The sequence below is a fragment of the Corvus brachyrhynchos genome, unplaced genomic scaffold, assembly GCF_000691975.1.
Source record: "Corvus brachyrhynchos isolate BGI_N302 unplaced genomic scaffold, ASM69197v1 scaffold79, whole genome shotgun sequence".
Taxonomy (NCBI): Eukaryota; Metazoa; Chordata; class Aves; order Passeriformes; family Corvidae; genus Corvus; species Corvus brachyrhynchos.
In genome coordinates, this window is record NW_008240023.1 from 1,873,094 (window position 1) to 1,889,914 (window position 16,821).

Here is a 16,821-nt window from a genome sequence, read left to right on the forward strand (position 1 = left end):
GATAAGGAGTGAGATAAGGGGTCACCACACCAGTGATTTGGAATGATAATCCTTGGAATTATAACACTGTGTTCCTGCTGCCGCTGAGATTGCAGTAAACACAAATCTGAGGAAAACAAGAAGTGCTCAAATGTTCTCCTTGTTTTCCAAGGGAACGATTATTGCCTCTTTTTTTTTTTTAACCCCCGTGGTAAATTCCCTTTTGTCCAAATGAAAACTTTCCAGAAGGAAAAAAAAAAAAACCAAAAAAAACCCCATCAAAAATCCCCTTGCAAAGATTGTGGTCAAGCCTTTCATTTGTTTGTTTCCAAATGTCGTTTTAATGAAGTCGAGGAGCTGCGTCACGTTTTGTCAAAGCCAGAATGAAAACAAGATGTATCCATTAAAAACAGAGCTGGAAAGGGAGATTAGACAATTCCCCTGCCCTAAAACGGGATTGAGTATTTTCAGGATACAGATAAAATGCCAAGAATTGTTGACGTTACTTCGGCTTTGCTTTCATCCCCTTCTCCAAAATGCAACCTCCCTTTTCCCATGGCTTTGCTACCACACCTTGAGCACTCCCTGCTCCCTCTGGCTGCCCTCAATTAGGAATGCCCAATTAGAAATCCTCATTAGAGTATCCCATTGCAGAGCAGCCCCTTGCACAGCACGCACGGGTGGTGCTCCCCTGTTCCCTGCCCTGGTCCTCATCCCAGATAAAATCCTGCCACGGCCTTTCTGTGGCATCTTTGTCACCTCTTTCCTATCCAGGGTTTCAGCAGTTTTCCTAGGAATTAATTTAACACCAGTGCTGGAGAAACTCCTCCGTGTCTACAAGGTCCTTAAACCAAATGCACACTGCTGCTACTACTGGATCCATCTAACGAATCCAGACACTTTGGGAGAATGTAATCACTTTCACCTGCAGTTTCAACAGGAAATTATGGAAACATTTCCATCCCACAGAGCCCAATTTTTCCCTGCCTCACCTGTTTTTTCTACCACAACTCTAACACGCAGAGCAGTCGATATTCAGATTTCTATCTTGACTCATTTTAGCCCAAAAGTCAAACCAACCCAAACATTTCAGCTTCATTGGCAATTTGCTTCCATTTTTATTTAGAAGAAATAGAAAATCACATATTCATATGCTCCCTTCCCTCCAGACAAATGCTTCAGAGAGTGCTTTTCCCTGACTTTTGTGCTCAAAAGTGTCAAGGAAATCTGAGTCACTTGTCTGCTTTGAATTGTAAAGAATAAATGGGCTTCTCAAGCCCTTGGGCTGTGTTGGAATCTCAGCCAGAGGCCTCTATTAATAACCCAGCGAGTTCTTGTGTGACACTTTCTTATCCTCATCTCGCAGATGGGAGTGTGTCTGTCCAAGGTCACCCAACTTTGGAGTCAGAGTCAGAGCCCAGGCCTCTCCTGCTGCCCACTGACCTACTTGAACCAGAGAAAATGCATCACCCTCTTACACAACAGCTCTTCCAGTGGTGCAGACCAGAAAACTAGGGATGTTTTCATGGAAATTTCCATGGAAAACGCTCCTTTTCCTGGTCAGAAATGTCTGTCTTGGGGAAATTCTGCTTTTCCTGTAGGCAAGATTCAGAATGCTGGGAAGCAGGGGTTGCCTTTTGCCTTCCCTTCCAGTTCCCCTCTTCCCATACATCTCCCATTTGGAGAGGAAATCTGTGCAAGCAGAGCCAAGCACACAGCTGCAGTGGTTTGGTTCCTGAAAATACATGAATTGAGGTTTAGCCTCACACAAGTCTCCTGGTGGCCATGGAAAGACTTTGTTCCATGGTGCAGAACACCAAAAAGCACCAAAAAAGACACAAGTCCAGAGGAGGCCATGGAGATGCTCTGAGGGCTGGAGCTCGTCTGCTCTGGAGCCAGGCTGGGTGTTCACCTGGAGAAGAGAAGGCTCCAGGGAAACCTTAGAGCCCCTTCCAGAGCCCAAAGGGGCTTCAAGGGAGCTGGAGAGGGATTTAGAATGAGAGCATGCAGGGTTTCTGTCTCCTGCATTTGGGATATAAACAGGGAGGGAGAGCACTTTCCCTGTGTTTTCGAGTTAGACCTGAGTGTGATAGGGAAACCAGCAGCCATCAGAACATCCTGAGGTGGAATATTCCCTTATTTTGGTGCTGGGCACCCAGGGCTGCTCCCTGGGCTATGAAACGTGTTTTCCTCCCCCACAAGTAGTCATCTCTTCTCTGTTCTGCTGTAGCCAACCCAGACCACTCCTACGAGTGGACTCCCAGGGGGGAAAGCTCATTCCAGGATGGAAATAGAGATTTATTTTCGGCTCCTACAAACTGAGATCATCTGCATGAAAATAGGGGTTTGTAAACCAGGATAAAATTGTCCTTGTGGGAAGTTACCCCAGTACATCCAGATGAGCAGGAATTTGTGTCCTGCATTCATTGACCTCATCCATGCAGACAGGGATGGGAGTGGGGTGGAACTTCAAGGACACCTTCCACTATCCCAGGTTGCTCCAAGCCCCATCCAACCTGGGCTTGGACACTTCCAGGGATCCAGGGGCAGCCACAGTTTCTTTATATCCTTCCATATCATTTAGCAGTTATGGAATTGGGTGCCTAAGGTTGTTGTAGCAGACAAGGGGGTGCAAATCTGGCTAAATATCCCCTATTCCTCAAATTCCTGGGGTATGTTATGTTTTTCCTGGTTCTCAAGGACCCCAGGTAAACAAGGCTGTGGAATTTATCCGGGGAAATGAACGCAGCTCATGAATGGCACCACAGCAACGTTTTTGCAGATTCTGGTGAATGCTGAATGGATCTCAGCTCCACTTCCCAAACTGCAGGGTTTTCATCCCGAAGAAACTGAACTGAAATTATTGTTTGGCTTTTCAGGGGCTTTTTGCTGTTTGGTCCCAAGGGAAAATGGAGATTCCAAAATGGTTGCCTGCAGAAAACTCTGAGTTTTCAGGGATTGCATTTGCCAAATTAAGATAACTCCCAATTTTAAGCTCAGTTATTTAAGGACGAGCCTATGTGGAGATGTCAGGGATGCAGCTCAGTTAAGTCAACTGCAGAACTTGATCTCTTGAATATTTATCTGTAATAGAAACAGAGCCACGAACAGACTCAGTGGATATTTATGTTTTGGACAACTCCCTGCTCTTGTTTTGGGGACACCACTGTTGTTCTTGTATGCCCAGGGACTGATTTCTTTAGTGCAGGAGTCTCTCCATCTGATGGCTACCGTTCAGGTGGCAGAATCACACAGAATCACAGAATCTTTTACCTTGGAAAAGATCTCCCAGGCCATCAAGTCCAAGCTGTGCCCGATCCCCACCTTGTCACCCAGCTCAGAGCACTGAGTGCCACATCCAGGCATTCCTCGGACACCTCCAGGGATGGGCACTCCACCACAGCCTGGGAAGCCCCTTCCAATGCCTGAACACCCTTTCCATGAAGAAATTCTTCCTGATATCCACCCTGCCCCTCCCCTCGCCCAGGTTGGAAGGAGCAGGACTTGGCCTGCAAAGGAGCTGGTTTTGAGCAAGAAACAGCAAGTGCAGCTGGAGTCTGACCTCTGCTTCTGGGCTGACAAAGTAGCATTGGAGAAGTTACTGAAAGAAGCAAAATCATGGAATCAGAGAATCCTTGAGGTTGGAAAAGCCCTCTAAGATCACCAAATCCAAATATTTCCCCAGCACTGCCATCCACACCAATAACCCATGTTCCCACATGCCACATCCACACAATTTTTGAACACTTTAATGGGTGGTGACTCCACCACCGCCCCAGGTAGCCCTTGCCAAGTGCCGACCACCCTTTCCAGGAAGAAATTTTTCATAATATCCAACCTAAACCTCCCCTGCAGCAACTTGCAAAGTCTTGTATTTTCAGTGCTGAACTCTTTCCTCCTGTCCCTGTTCCCTGGGAGCAGAGCCCCCCCCGGCTGCCCCCTGCGGTCAGGGACTTGTGCAGAGCCACAAGGTCCCCCCTGAGCCTCCTTTGCTCCAGGCTGAGCCCCTTTCCCAGCTCCCTCAGCCACTCCTGGGGCTCCAGCCCCTTCCCCAGCTCTGTTCCCTTCCTTGGACACACTCCATGTCTTTCTTGTAGTCAGGAGCCAAAACTGAACCCAGAATTCGAGGTGTGGCCTCACCAGTGCCCAGCACAGAGGGACAGTCACTGCTGTGGTCCTGTAGCCACACTATTGCTGATACAAGCCAGGTGCCATTAGCCTTCTTGGCCACCTGGGCCCGCCTGGCTCATGTTCAGCCTGCAGGAGCCATATCCATGCCTTACAAGCCCTCTCCTCACTGTTGGGGCACAGGGTGGGGGGGCACCACACGGACACCCACCAGTGTGGTCCAGGCTGCTCTCCTGCCTCCCTCCTCACCTCTCCCCAAATTCCCCTGCCATGACCTTCCTCTTTCCACTCCTGTAAATCACGCCAGCCCTGCGAGGCGATGCTGTTAATTATGTCACGCTGAGACAAATTTACAGTGTGGAGCAACAGTAAAAAATAATCCTGCCTGAAATGATGGGAGATCTACATTCCATGGGCTCTCCGTAAATCACAGCCAGCTCTGTGTGCTGGGCTGATGGGTTCTTCCCACCCACTGGCAGAGCTGGTGGATATTGGTGCTGACAGCCCCAAAGAAGGGAGTGCTGAAAAATAACCTGCATCACTCCAAGTGGGTGAAAAAAAGCCTATTTTAGGTATCCAAGTGTTGAGCACCTGATTTTCTGTGTGGTGGCACCATAGTTTCTGGTGAAGAAAAATTGTGTTCTCCTAGCACCTGAAAACCTGACTTTTCCAGGAGGAAATCTGCCCAAAATATGTCAGCTGCCCAAAATGTGAACTTCTGCAGCTCAGGTAGGAGAAAAGCCAGAGCACAATTTCCAGATGCCCAATAGCTGGGCTACCCTTGTCTCCAAAGAAGGAAATCCAAGTTCAGCTGTCCAGGAGCTTCAAGAAATGCAGTGTGGGCTCCCACGTGGAAATGTGGGAACATCTGCAGCCCTTTCTGTGAAAATGTTCTGCAATAAGTCTGAGCTGGGTGCCAGGGAAGGAAAGCCAACACCTCATCAATCATCGGTTTAAGCAGCCAATTAGTGAAATGCCCACCTTGGCACAGTCATTTCCGCACTTCCTGGCTTCCAAGGCTGTTCCTGTGAAAATCCACGGAGCAAACATCTCTCATGGCCACCCACTTGCTCACTGCATGGTGTCCCTGTGTCTGGACATCCATCCAGGTGCCTCCATCTCCCCGTCAGGTCCAAAAATTTATGGCAGTTCACCTCCTGGCTCTATTCAGTGTAGTCCAATGTTTTTCTTGGAAGAGGGAAGCCCATCTGTGACACCTGCAGGCAGCATACACCGGTGGATTAAAGACATCGGCGATCAGTCAAGGGGAAACAGTTTCAAACCACACCATGGAGGTTCAGGGTGGATATTAGGAAAAATTTCTTCCCTGAAAGAGTGGCTGAGCATTGGAACTGCCCAGGGAAGTGGTGAACTCACCATTCCTGGAAGTGTTCAAGGAACTGAGTAGACACGGCCCATAGTGGGATGGTTTAGTGGGAATGCTGGTGTTCGGCCAAAGGCTGGACTTGATGTCTTGGGGGTCTTTTCCAGCCTTAATGATTCACTGGGACATTTTGTAGGTGAAAACCTCTGGCACAGGGGGGTTCCCATGGCTTCCCCAAGGCAGGACAAGTTTGGAGAGTGGTCACAGACCTTGTCCAATGATAAATCTTACCCTGATTATCCCAGGGCAGCCAGGGAAATGCCTGGAGCCGTGATGGGAGGACCTGGCGTGTCCCAAGTCCTCATGTACGCCCCATCTCTCTGCTTGGCCATGGCGTGGCATCCCCAAAACTGGAGCTGCCTGACATCAGGGTGGCCATGGTGGGCTCATGTGACTGTCCCCTTTCTCGTGCTCCTGATGAGACAGCCCCAGCTAAAATCTCCCTGCTTTAATGCCTTGGGGCTTTTTCGATTTTGACACTGCATGTGGAAGGCGGCTGTCAATTAGCAGCTGAGAAAACAGCCTGCGGTGCTTATGAGAGCGAATCTGAGACCTCTTCCAAATTGTTTCCATCCATTTTCCAGGGCTTTTAATTGCTGTCATATTAGGAGGAGGACGGCAAAAGGAAAACACAGGGGGGAAAGCCCCATTCGGGGGTAGATTCCTCCCTGCCAGGGCTGACTCAGTGGCAGCCTTCTTCCCAGGATTTTATTTACAGGAATTTCTCCAGCTGTTTCTGAAGTCACAGGGCCCAGCCAGTTGCTGCAACCCCTTTTCCTCCAGGACTGGGATGTTCTGTCAGCTGCCACAGCTGGATCGAGGGCCCCACCCATCCTCAGTGCTTGATTCCGACTTTTTAAGGAATGTAGTCAAAAAGAAAATATTATGTACTGAAACAGCAGTGGTGAAATGCTTAATATTTCTAAATTCTTACCAAAGAAAACACAGGGCCCAGCCAGTTGCTGCAACCCCTTTTCCTCCAGGACTGGGATGTTCTGTCAGCTGCCACAGCTGGATCGAGGGCCCCACCCATCCTCAGTGCTTGATTCCGACTTTTTAAGGAATGTAGTCAAAAAGAAAATATTATGTACTGAAACAGCAGTGGTGAAATGCTTAATATTTCTAAATTCTTACCAAAGAAAAGGCTTCCTAATTATTGTGTTGGTAAGGGCAGTGCTGGAGCCTCATCACATGAAGCAGCAGGAAAACAAGGGAATGAATGAGCACGTTGGACAGGACTTGGAGCAACCTGGGATAGTGGAAGGTGTCCCTGTCCATGACACGGGGTGGGAAGGAGAAAGTCTTTAAGGTCCTTTCAAACTCCAACCATTCTGGGGTTTTGTGAGATACAATAAAATCTTGAAGCAAAAGGGTAGATTTTGTGAGAAGGTTAAGGGTGAGCCAGTCCAGCATTCCCCAAAGCACATGAAAAATGACCTGGAAGGGTTGGGATGGCAGCCCTGGCACCGGGAGCTTCCTGCTGCCTGCGGCAGATAAGGAAGCCCCAAGCAAACAAATCGCCGTCCTTGCCGGTGTCAGGAGTGCAAGGACCCTGCGAGGTCTCAGCCGCGCCAGGGTCAGCTGAGAGCTCCGGGGGATGCTGCGGCCACCAAAGGGCTGTCCCAGGGTGGGGCGTGTTTTGCTCGCTGTGAATCATTCGTGGGGAAGGGAGGGGATGCTGCTTCCCGATGCGCCGGGATCAAGTTACACTAATTAAATCCCGATGCGTGATTTTAACCCGCGGGCTGGCGCCAGGGGCTGAAATCCCACGCGGGAAGCTGCTGCCGTGAGTGTCCCCTTAGCAGGGAGCTGGGGTGAATCCATGGCTGGCTGTGCCGGGTGCTGGGATTGTGCTGGGATGCGGGTGATGAGTGTGATGAGTGTGGGTGATGCAGCATCCCTCGGGGCAAAGGGGCAGCGCATTTTTTGAGCCTCACTAACCCAAAAAAAAAGCATTTCCTCCTGGATTTGCTGGGGTTCTTGGCCCATCCTGAGTTCCACCACGACGGCTTAAAGAGGGGCTAATGTACCAAGTGTGCCTTCCTTAACTTTGGGACAGTAGCAGCTTAGCAAAGTAAATCTTCCCCAGCTGCACTGGTCTGGAAACAATCCCGCTCAGCTGCTTCCTGGGCCTGCCTCAGGAATCTGGGCCAGACTGGGACAAACTGGGGATGGCTGTGACCCAGGGAACATGCTGTTCAGGGAATGTCAGCTCCCACCTCCCGGGGCCTGAGGGTGGGCTACAGGGAAAGCATAGGTCAGTGGTTTTGTTCCAGCACACCTGCCCTGGAGCCAGCTTGGAGAGGGTCAGGCTGGGAAGCTCTGGACATGTGGTCTGAGGATGAAGCTGTACCTGGCTGCAGTGGGATTGCTACAGGAGAACGAGCTCACCAGTGAAAGGAGAACAGAGGAGAAAACTGGAGGAAGTCCCCATCCATGAACCTGATGCCTTCTGGGACCACCACAAGTACCTTTACCTCCTGCTCTGCCATTTCTGGAGACACTTCCAGTGCTTGGACACTGGTGACACTTTCAGTGCAGGTGCAGAACATCCTGTCTGAAGCTCTTGCCTTCACATAAAATAAAGCTGCAGCTTCACCTGGTAACATGAAACACTTTTTCCCCCTCAGATTCGCAGATTTCCAAGTGCTCGGTCACCACACGTGAGGCCTTTACTGCATCCATGCCTCCATATATCCATCCCTCCATCCCTCCCTCCTGTTTTCCCCAGACCGTGTTTACCCAGACCATCTGCGAGGTCGTGAACCACAAGCCCACGTGCTGGGGGGACAGTGGGGACAGAGTGGTCGGAGCTCAGGGCCAGCCATCTGTTTCATGGAATGCCACGTGTGCTCCCTGTTTGGAGAAGGGAACGAGGCAAAACAACCCCCTGTGAGACAACGGCTTGCAAAGTCCTGTGGAGTCAGATCCTTCTCTTCTGCCTGGCTGGGGCTGGAGGTCAGCTCTGCGTGGAAAAGGAGAGCTGGGCAGACAAAAAGGGGCTCTGTTTGCCTTTCCAGTACAGGATGAGAAGGGAAACAGCAGGAGGGAACTCCAGGCTTTATTTATGCTCATTAAGTGCCGAGGAGAAGCAGGCAAAAGAAACCCGGGGATGGGGTTGGTTCAGGTAGGCAGCGCTCAGGGACAGGGAGGGGAGACTCAGAGGAACCTCAGGAGGCAGCTTGGGGTGGAGGAAGGTTTTGGGGTTTTATTTGCATATGGTTGTGAAGATTTTTATCCAGCTGTTTCAGCCATTTGCTTTGTGGTGTTTTTTACCTGTGCGGGGTCAGAGTTTAAGGTGGAACTGGGGTACCAATGAGGTAGAGAAGGGGGGGGCATTGTCCCTTGGTGTCAGTATGGAGCAGGACAGATCTGGGGAGAGCAGGACCACACCGTGGTGCAAAGAGGATGCCAGGGACATGTCATCCCAAAGGACGCTCCTCACCGGGACTCAGGCACTGCGTGGATATGCCCCCATTTGCATGGAGATCCAAGGAGGATTTGAGTCTGTCCCTCCATCTTCCAAAGGAGCTGGTGTGTCAGCCCTGTTAAGGACCACATTTCCTCCCTCTCTCCTAATGGAGAAGGTGCTGGATTTAGGGGTGAGGTGAGGGCTTCTCACTCCTGTGAACGCTTGAGTCTAAATCCCTTGATTTCTCAAACTGGGATGGAACATTTTCTTCTGCTGAGATCTTGGCAGCTTTCCTGGGGGCAGCTGGTCAGAGGCATCAGTGTCAGCCCTGTCTTTACACCAGGGACTGACATCAGGGTCAAAACATCCCGGGGTTGGTGCAATCCGGGACATTCCTGCAATGCTCAGAGCCTGACGCAGCCTGGCGGGAAGGGAGAGGCAGCACCATCGGGGATTTTTCACTGATACCTAAACAAATCCCCATCTTCTCCCTTTCCCTCCTGGGGATTCCTGACCGGTGTCTAAATCAGCCTTGGGCTTGGACTGAGCCTAACCCAGCCCTTGTCTGCAGGCTGAGCTCCTGAGGGCTTAATAAACCTGGATAAACTTTGGTGGTAAATGCAGAGGAATGGGCAACTTCCTCCTGGCGGAGTCAACTGAGGCACTGCTGGTCCCCTGCAGAATCAAGGACCTTCTTTGAGGCAAATGAGGTTTTGGGGTGTGAGGAACCCCAGCTGGGTGAGCTGTCCCTCAGAATTGTACCTGGGCTGTTGCTGGTCCCACTGGAGCAGCCCCATTGTCATCACAGCCATCGCCTGGGTGTCCCTGCACATTGCAGGGGGTTGGATGAGCTTTAAGGTCCCTTCCAAACCAAACTGTTCCAGGATTCTGTTATTTCAGGAGACATGTGGGACTGATCTCTCCTTTCCTGCTGGAAAGAAATGTAAAAGTTTGGAAATGTTAATTTTAAGCTCAGTTTATTCCACCTCCTCACCTCCCCTTGAAGTTTTGTTTAAAGAATTTATCTGGAAATTATTTTCAAGGTCACAGTGCCTGTGAGTAATCCACCCTGGCTGGCTGGAGAACTTTGAGTGTCATTTATCATTTTATCTCTTTTCTTAAACTACAGAAAAGATTATGGAAGTGCATCCAGAGCCAAGGGCTCCCTCAAAATCAATGAGCTTGTGCCAGTTTACACCTGCAGAGGAGGCAAGGGAGATAATGATGATAAGGGAAAGTTTAGGCTAAGTATTAAGAAGAAATTCTTCCCTGTGAGGGTGGGCAGGCCCTGGCACAGGGTGCCCAGAGAAGCTGTGGCTGCCCCTGGATCCCTGAAAGTGCCCAAGGCCGGGTTGGATGGGGCTTGGAGCAGCCTGGGACAGTGGGAAGTGTCCCTGTCCATGGCAGGGGACAGAACTGGATGAGTTTTAAGGTCCCTCCAACCCAAACCATTCTGGGATTCAGTGATCTCCCATCATCTGAGAGACCTTCCTGTGGCTTTAAAGGTTATTCTCCAAAGAGCTCTGCTCCATGTCAGCCTCAGGTAGTTTCAGAGGTGAGGGAGAAGATGGTAAAAAGACCTGCCCATGCCTTAAGCCCGTGGCTGAAATTACGATGTGCTGGAGAGACGCCTGCGCAGGGAGCAGGACTTGTTGGGAGATGGCTGTGCCGGGATCTCAGGCACACTCCATCCTCCCTCCGCCTGGGAATGGCACAAGGTGTCCATGCCCCCACCCGGCCTCCAGGCTGAAGCCTCTGCAGGTGTTAAAGACATCAACTGACCACTCTCCTCCTGGTGTTTTTCCATCTGCCTGTGTTTAGCAGCTCATATTTTTCGAGCTGTAGGATGGGTGTGAAGAGTAATGGGGCATTGCTGGGGCACCCAGGGACGTCAGTAACCCAGCACTGGGATGGAGCTGGCTCTGGGGCTGTGCAGTGCTGGAATCTTCCGAGGCACGGGCTTGGAAGTGACAACTCCAATGAAATTCAGTGGGGGAAAATACGCAGCAAACCCTCCAGGCTTATGTCAGTGGAGCAGCGGGAGAAACAGTGATTTCTTCCAAGAAACCTTCAGTCCAAAATACTTTCTGTGCTTTTTTGCTCAAGTGCAGGCTGGCATTCTCCAGAGAAAATGGTTTTCTTCCCAAAACACACAGAGGTTTCACAGCAAAGGGGAGGGGTGGGTGACAGCCAAGTTTTCGGGGTGTTCGTAAAGGGGCAAACATCCCTTTGTGCTTCATTAAAGGCTGGGCATGTGCTTAAATCCAGGTGATTTCCATCTCCCGCCGTGTCCCTTCCCTGAAGGTTAAGGCTCATTGTGCCAGTGAATCCTTTGGGAAACCTGTGGGGATTATGTAATAGAATCCCAGATTTGGGATGGAAGGGACCTGAAAGCTCATCTTGTTCCATGGGCAGGGACACCTTCCACTAGACCAGGTTGCTCCAAGCCCTGTCCAGTCTGGCCTGGAACACTTCCAGAGGTGAGAAAAAGAGCAGGATGCAATGGCATTAATCAATATATGTATTCCCTGTGAGGGCTTCCAAAAGCCATCAGCGCACTCCAGCCTTCCAAGGGTGATTTCCAGCCCTTTGGAGGGAAGCTGGAGCAGACATAAGGGCTGTGAAACCCCAGCTCTAGAAATGTGGTGCATCCGGATGAAGCAAAACTTAATTAGGGCCGGCTGGAACAGCTTTTTTCTCTGCAGAAGTTCCTCTCGTGCAAAACAGATCTTTCATCAGAATGGGAAGATCATCAGGAATTTTAGAAACGAGGTGGAGGCTGTCATCTGAAATGTGTTCTTGAAAAAAAAAGAAATGCTCCTTTGGGAGCTTTGAAGTGATACGGTCATTTATTCATTCGGATGTCAACAGAACATTTTTTTCCAGAGAACTGCTCTAGGAATGGAGCCTTTCCAGGCGTGGTGGAGTGATGGATGAATGTTTTGTATGAAAATCACTGAAAATTTGGAGATAAATTTAAATTGGAGACCTCAAGTGCTGGCACAGCAGTTGATCAATTCACCCTCGTGCTTTCAACCCAACAACCTCCAGTTACCTAATCAAGATAAATTTTAAACATACATTGGATACATTTTAAATATATATTCCTGGTTCTATGTAATTTAACAAATATATTCCTCCTGCTCCTTTGCCTTCCTTCCCACAGACGACGTTTTAACAGCTTGAGTGATGTTGCTTTTATGATGCACAAGTCATTTTCCTAAACAGCAGGATAAAAGTTTGTTCAGGCAGGAATTTCATTAACTTTCGGGTCCTTGTTGCACTTAGCGGCATCGGGCTTGGCATGTGGGAATAATGGATTCCAGGGCCTGGAATTTCCATTATTTTCCATCTAGTTTATTTAAAAATCGTTGGATGGATTATAAAAGGCCACAAAACAATGAAAGTAGTGTTGTTTCTTATTGTTCATTGCTGCATCCATATGTTTGGTGTTCCAGGGTTCCCTAGGAGACCTTTGGGGTGTCACAGAGGGAAATGCATCTCGTAAAACAATTCCTAAATCTTGCTTTGTCCCCATAAAAGAAAATTACGAGTCTTTGTGGATGGGATGAAACAGTAGGAACTTTCTGATGGAGCTGATGGTGTGGGTGAGGATTTTTGTCTACAGAGCTCTGTGCAAAGCAGGAGCATTTGCAGAGGGGGAAACTGAGGCCCAGCAAGGAAACCTGGTGTTCTGCAGTGCCAAGCCAACCCAAACATGGGATCAACCCCTTTTTTCCAACCCCCAAGCCAACGTTTTCCACGTGCCTTCACCCAGATCCCTCCTGAGGGATGCCCGTTACTGAGAGATACCTGCACCCCTTTGCCCCCAGCTCTCACACCTCATGGGAAGAAGGTGATGAGGACTGTGGTTGCCTCTGTGCCTCCCAGCTGGCTGCCACCCATGGGATGTTCCTTAAAAAAGACCCCCCCTAGATCAGGTTTGCTCCCAGCCCGTGTTCATAGGGAGGGAAGCACAGGACCTTACAAAGGCTGCGCTGTCAGAGCGCACAGGCTGGCTCTGCTCTGCTCCCCAGCCTTTTTAGGGATCCCTGCTCCATGGTTAGTGTAAATTGGACCAGGCTCCAAAAGAAATAGCCTTGTCCTATGGTCTCCAGCATTCCTGAGGTGGGGAATGCCTCGTACTGTAAATAACTGGCTAATAAAAGCACAGTGTTCTTACAGAATAAACAGCTCTGCTGCTTAAATTAAATAGGATTGTGAAATGTGGAGGTGCTGGGTGCATCCCAAAATATCCCCTCGGAGAGGAGCTCTGAGAGGGGACCCTGTAAGCAGTGGGGCTGCCGTGTTCCCCAGCCCCCTGGGAAGGATGGAAGCGCTTGCAGGGCAGTTTCAGCTCAGTTTTTGATTTAAAAAATCCCTGTTCAGAGCATTAAAGTGCCGGGAACTGCGAAGGAAAGGGTGTGAAGAGGGAGGAGAGCAGGGTGGGGATTCATCTTTAAATGTGGACAGTGTGTATGAGCGATCCTAATTGCCTGGCAAGCTTTTATTCAGTGTTCCAGGGATTCTTTTCCAGCTGGCTCTGTCCAGTGTTATCCTTTCTGAGGCACAGGCAGATGTGCAAGGGGAATTACTCACAGCGCCCCTTGCCCAGCTGTCTGCAAACAGCTCCTGCGAGGTGTCCTGCACCCACAGCAGGCTCACATCTGTCTAATGATGAGGAGCCCTCCCTTGGACTTCTATTTAATCTCCTAAATCTCTTTGCTCCTCACCCTCATCTTATTCCGTGGAGGCATCTGATGATGCTCAGTCCATGCATGAACTGGGCAGAATGGGTGGGCTCTGGAGATTATTGAACTGATTACTGATGATTAAATTTATGGCACATTCAATGCCACAAAATCCTGCAAAAAATCCAAGATCTGGAGAAAATGCCAGAAGGAAGTGGAGGGGTGGCCGTGAATTGTCAGCATCAAGGATGCTCCTGCATCCAGGGATGTTCCCACTGTTCCAGCAACTTCATAGAATCCCAGACCAGTTTAGATTGGAAGGGACCTTAATGACCACCCAGTTCCACCCCTGCCATGGGCAGGGATGCCTTCCACTAGACCAGGGTGCTCCAAGCCCCATCCAACCTGGCCTGGAACACTTCCAGGGATCCAGGGGAAGCCACAGCTTCTCTGGGAATTCCATTCCAGGACCTCCACACCCTCACAGGGAACAATTCGTTCCCAATATCCCACCTAACCCTGCTTTCAGGCAGTGGGAAGCCATTCCCCCTTGCCCTGGCATTCCATGCTCATAGAACCACATCCTGGTTCTGCCAGAGGGCCTGGAGAGCTCATGGACTCTGTGTCTGTACCTTTTCCTTTTGCTCTCCTTCATCATTTCTTTCCTGAGAAAACATCATTTTACATACAATCATGGTCTCACCCAGGGCCAACGGGCTACCCCATCCTTCCCAGGAGAAATTAATAAGGAATGAAACCTGATTGTGCCAGAGATAAAGGTACATCCACGATCTTTCTAGCTTCGAGGGGCAGATTTGGACTTGCCTGAGATATTGTAAAAGATATTGCAGAAATCAAGGAAAAAATCCCAGCTCAGCACATAAAACATAGCCCCAAAGAGCTGAAGATTTTTGTCTCATACCCCATGCCTCTTAACAGGCAAAGATCTGCTGTGGTTGATGGAAAAGTTGCTTTTCAGCTAAACAAAACCTCTTCCAGAGTGAGTCTTCCCTCTCTGAGATACAAAATACTTACAAAAATGTATGAAGCTTGTTATGAATCCGAAACTTCTCTAATGAAAAACGTTTGCTCTCCTCCCACAGCCAGCGAGGAGCATGGCCCCAGGCAAGGGAGGATGGCTGGGATGTGTCAGGAAGAGATCCCACCTTTCTGCACCCAGGAGCCCACTGAAAATCCTGTTGGATCATGGTGAAAAACATGTTCTTTCCCCTTAGTGGAAGGTGTCTTTGCCTTTCTTTATGGGATTTCCTTTCTTTTGGGTTTTTCCATGGAAATAAAAGGGAAGAAAAAGAGAATGGATTTGGGGTTTTTACCTGGGAAATGTTGCCTGGAGCAAACTTTGGGGACCAGACTGTGAGCCATGAGAGAAAGTGGGGGGGGGAGCTACCAGATCCTGGTGGCCACAACCCTTCCCCGGCCACTTGTTTGATCCCCATCTCAGCCTTTCCCTGGAGCTGACAGTCCCCCACCAGCAAGGAAACAGGGCAAGATCCTCTCCTGATCAGTACAGTCTGGAATAGCAGGAATAACAGGACCTCATGCCACGCACAGCTAGGCTGGAAGAAAAGACTACAAAATTATGGTCCTTGAGGGGTGTGGGCTCTTTGGGACATTGCCTTGGGGAGTGGGGCACTGGGAATGTCCTCTCCTCCCAACTTAGGAAGCCACCAAGCAATGGGAAGCGACCTCTCCATCCCAAGGGCTTGGATAGCCTGGGGTGTGCCTGCCTGTGCCGTTAAATATTCATTCTGTGTGGCATCCTCGATTGCTTTTCCTACTTGGTTTTCTCTCCCCTTCTTGTTTTATATCCACCTCTCTTCCTTTCCAGACCCACCTTGTTCCGGGAATTATGGGAAAAGAGTGCAAAAATCCGGAAGGGGTTTTTAACTTTGTTTTAAGAAGTACTTCCCCCCCTTGCCATCCTGCTGACAAAGACCCTTTTAGGATTCTGTGATTCTATGAGCATTTACAGCAAACTGCAGGGGTGCAGCATCTCACTGGCTCCTTCCACACCTGGAGAGATCCAGGGGCTGGTGTAACCATTCCTATGGCCCCTGGAAGTTATTCTGGGATTTTCTGGCTTATACCATGCAGATCGGAGCTGATCCTTGCAAATCAAAGAGCGAACAAGTAACACATTTCCGGTCTCACCAAAGTATCTCCTTGGAAGGAGCTTCACAGAATCATTTAGGCTGGAAAAGTCTGTGCCCGATGCCCACCTTGTCACCCAGGCCAGAGCACTGAGTGCCACATCCAGGCCTTCCTTGGACATCTCCGGGGATGGGGATTCCACCACCTCCCTTAGCAGCTCCTTCCAGTGCCTGACCACCCTTTCCGTGAAGAAATTCTTCCTGATGTCCAACCTGAACCTCCTCTGGAACAGCTTGAGGCCATTTCCTCTTGTCACTGGTTATCTGGAGAAGAGGCCAACCCCACCTGGCTACAATCCTCAGCCCCTTCTGGGCCAGAATCCTTGTGTGGGAGGCAGATGGGATGGAGCAGGGATTCCTCACCCCACGCAGAGCTGGAAGTGTCCCCTCTTTGGAGACCTCAGGGCCACGCACAGGGGGTCCCGTGCTGCATCCCGGCTCCCTTGCCCGCATCCCGGCACAGCTGGATGGAGGGCCCAGCTGTTGGCAGGCAGGGCTGGCGGAACAAAGAGGCCATTGCGACGGGGACTTTGAGTGAGGGAGAGCAAAGCCCGGCAGCTCCCCGCAAGCGTCGGGGCCGTGAAATCCGATTCGTGCCCCTCGCCGGCAGCGCTGGCGAAGGGACCGGGAAGGGACCCCGGCGGCAGCGACGGGACCGCGCTGGGGCGGCGGGGAGGGACAGGTGGCCGCGGGCTCGGAAGAAGGACCGTAACGAGGCGCCGCGGACACAAGATCCTCTTTGTTCGGATGTTACTGAAGTAGAAGAGTGGCTGCGGGAGAGGTCTCGGCACAGCTGCCTGAACTCCTTCCCTCTCGGAGATCAAAGCCCGCCTTTCTAATTGCGGCTTTTATTGCACTCACCCGAACACTCGCCCGCTGTCCCGGTGGCTTTGGCGGGGGACAGGTGTTTTTTAACACGCGTGCCATCACGGGAGATTAGCGGATTTAAAAGCGTGCCCCGGGAGACACGGCGGTGCATCACGCTCCTGTTAAAAGGAGGGATGCTGAGCCGCGCAGGGAGGTTTCTGCAGGAGCGTCTCCCTGCCTGGCACGGGA

At 50.4% G+C, this 16,821-nt stretch overlaps 1 protein-coding gene across 1 annotated transcript in view; it reads left to right on the forward strand.

Annotated features, from left to right (window-relative positions):
• Positions 1-16,232: 16,232 nt before the first annotated feature.
• COPS8 (COP9 signalosome subunit 8) overlaps positions 16,233-16,821 on the forward strand; it is a 12,156-nt gene continuing 11,567 nt past the window's right edge. Inside the window, exon 1 of the mRNA XM_008640716.2 lies at positions 16,233-16,473. Within this exon, the coding sequence (XP_008638938.2) occupies positions 16,233-16,473 (241 nt within the window). The remainder of the gene's footprint in view (positions 16,474-16,821) is intronic.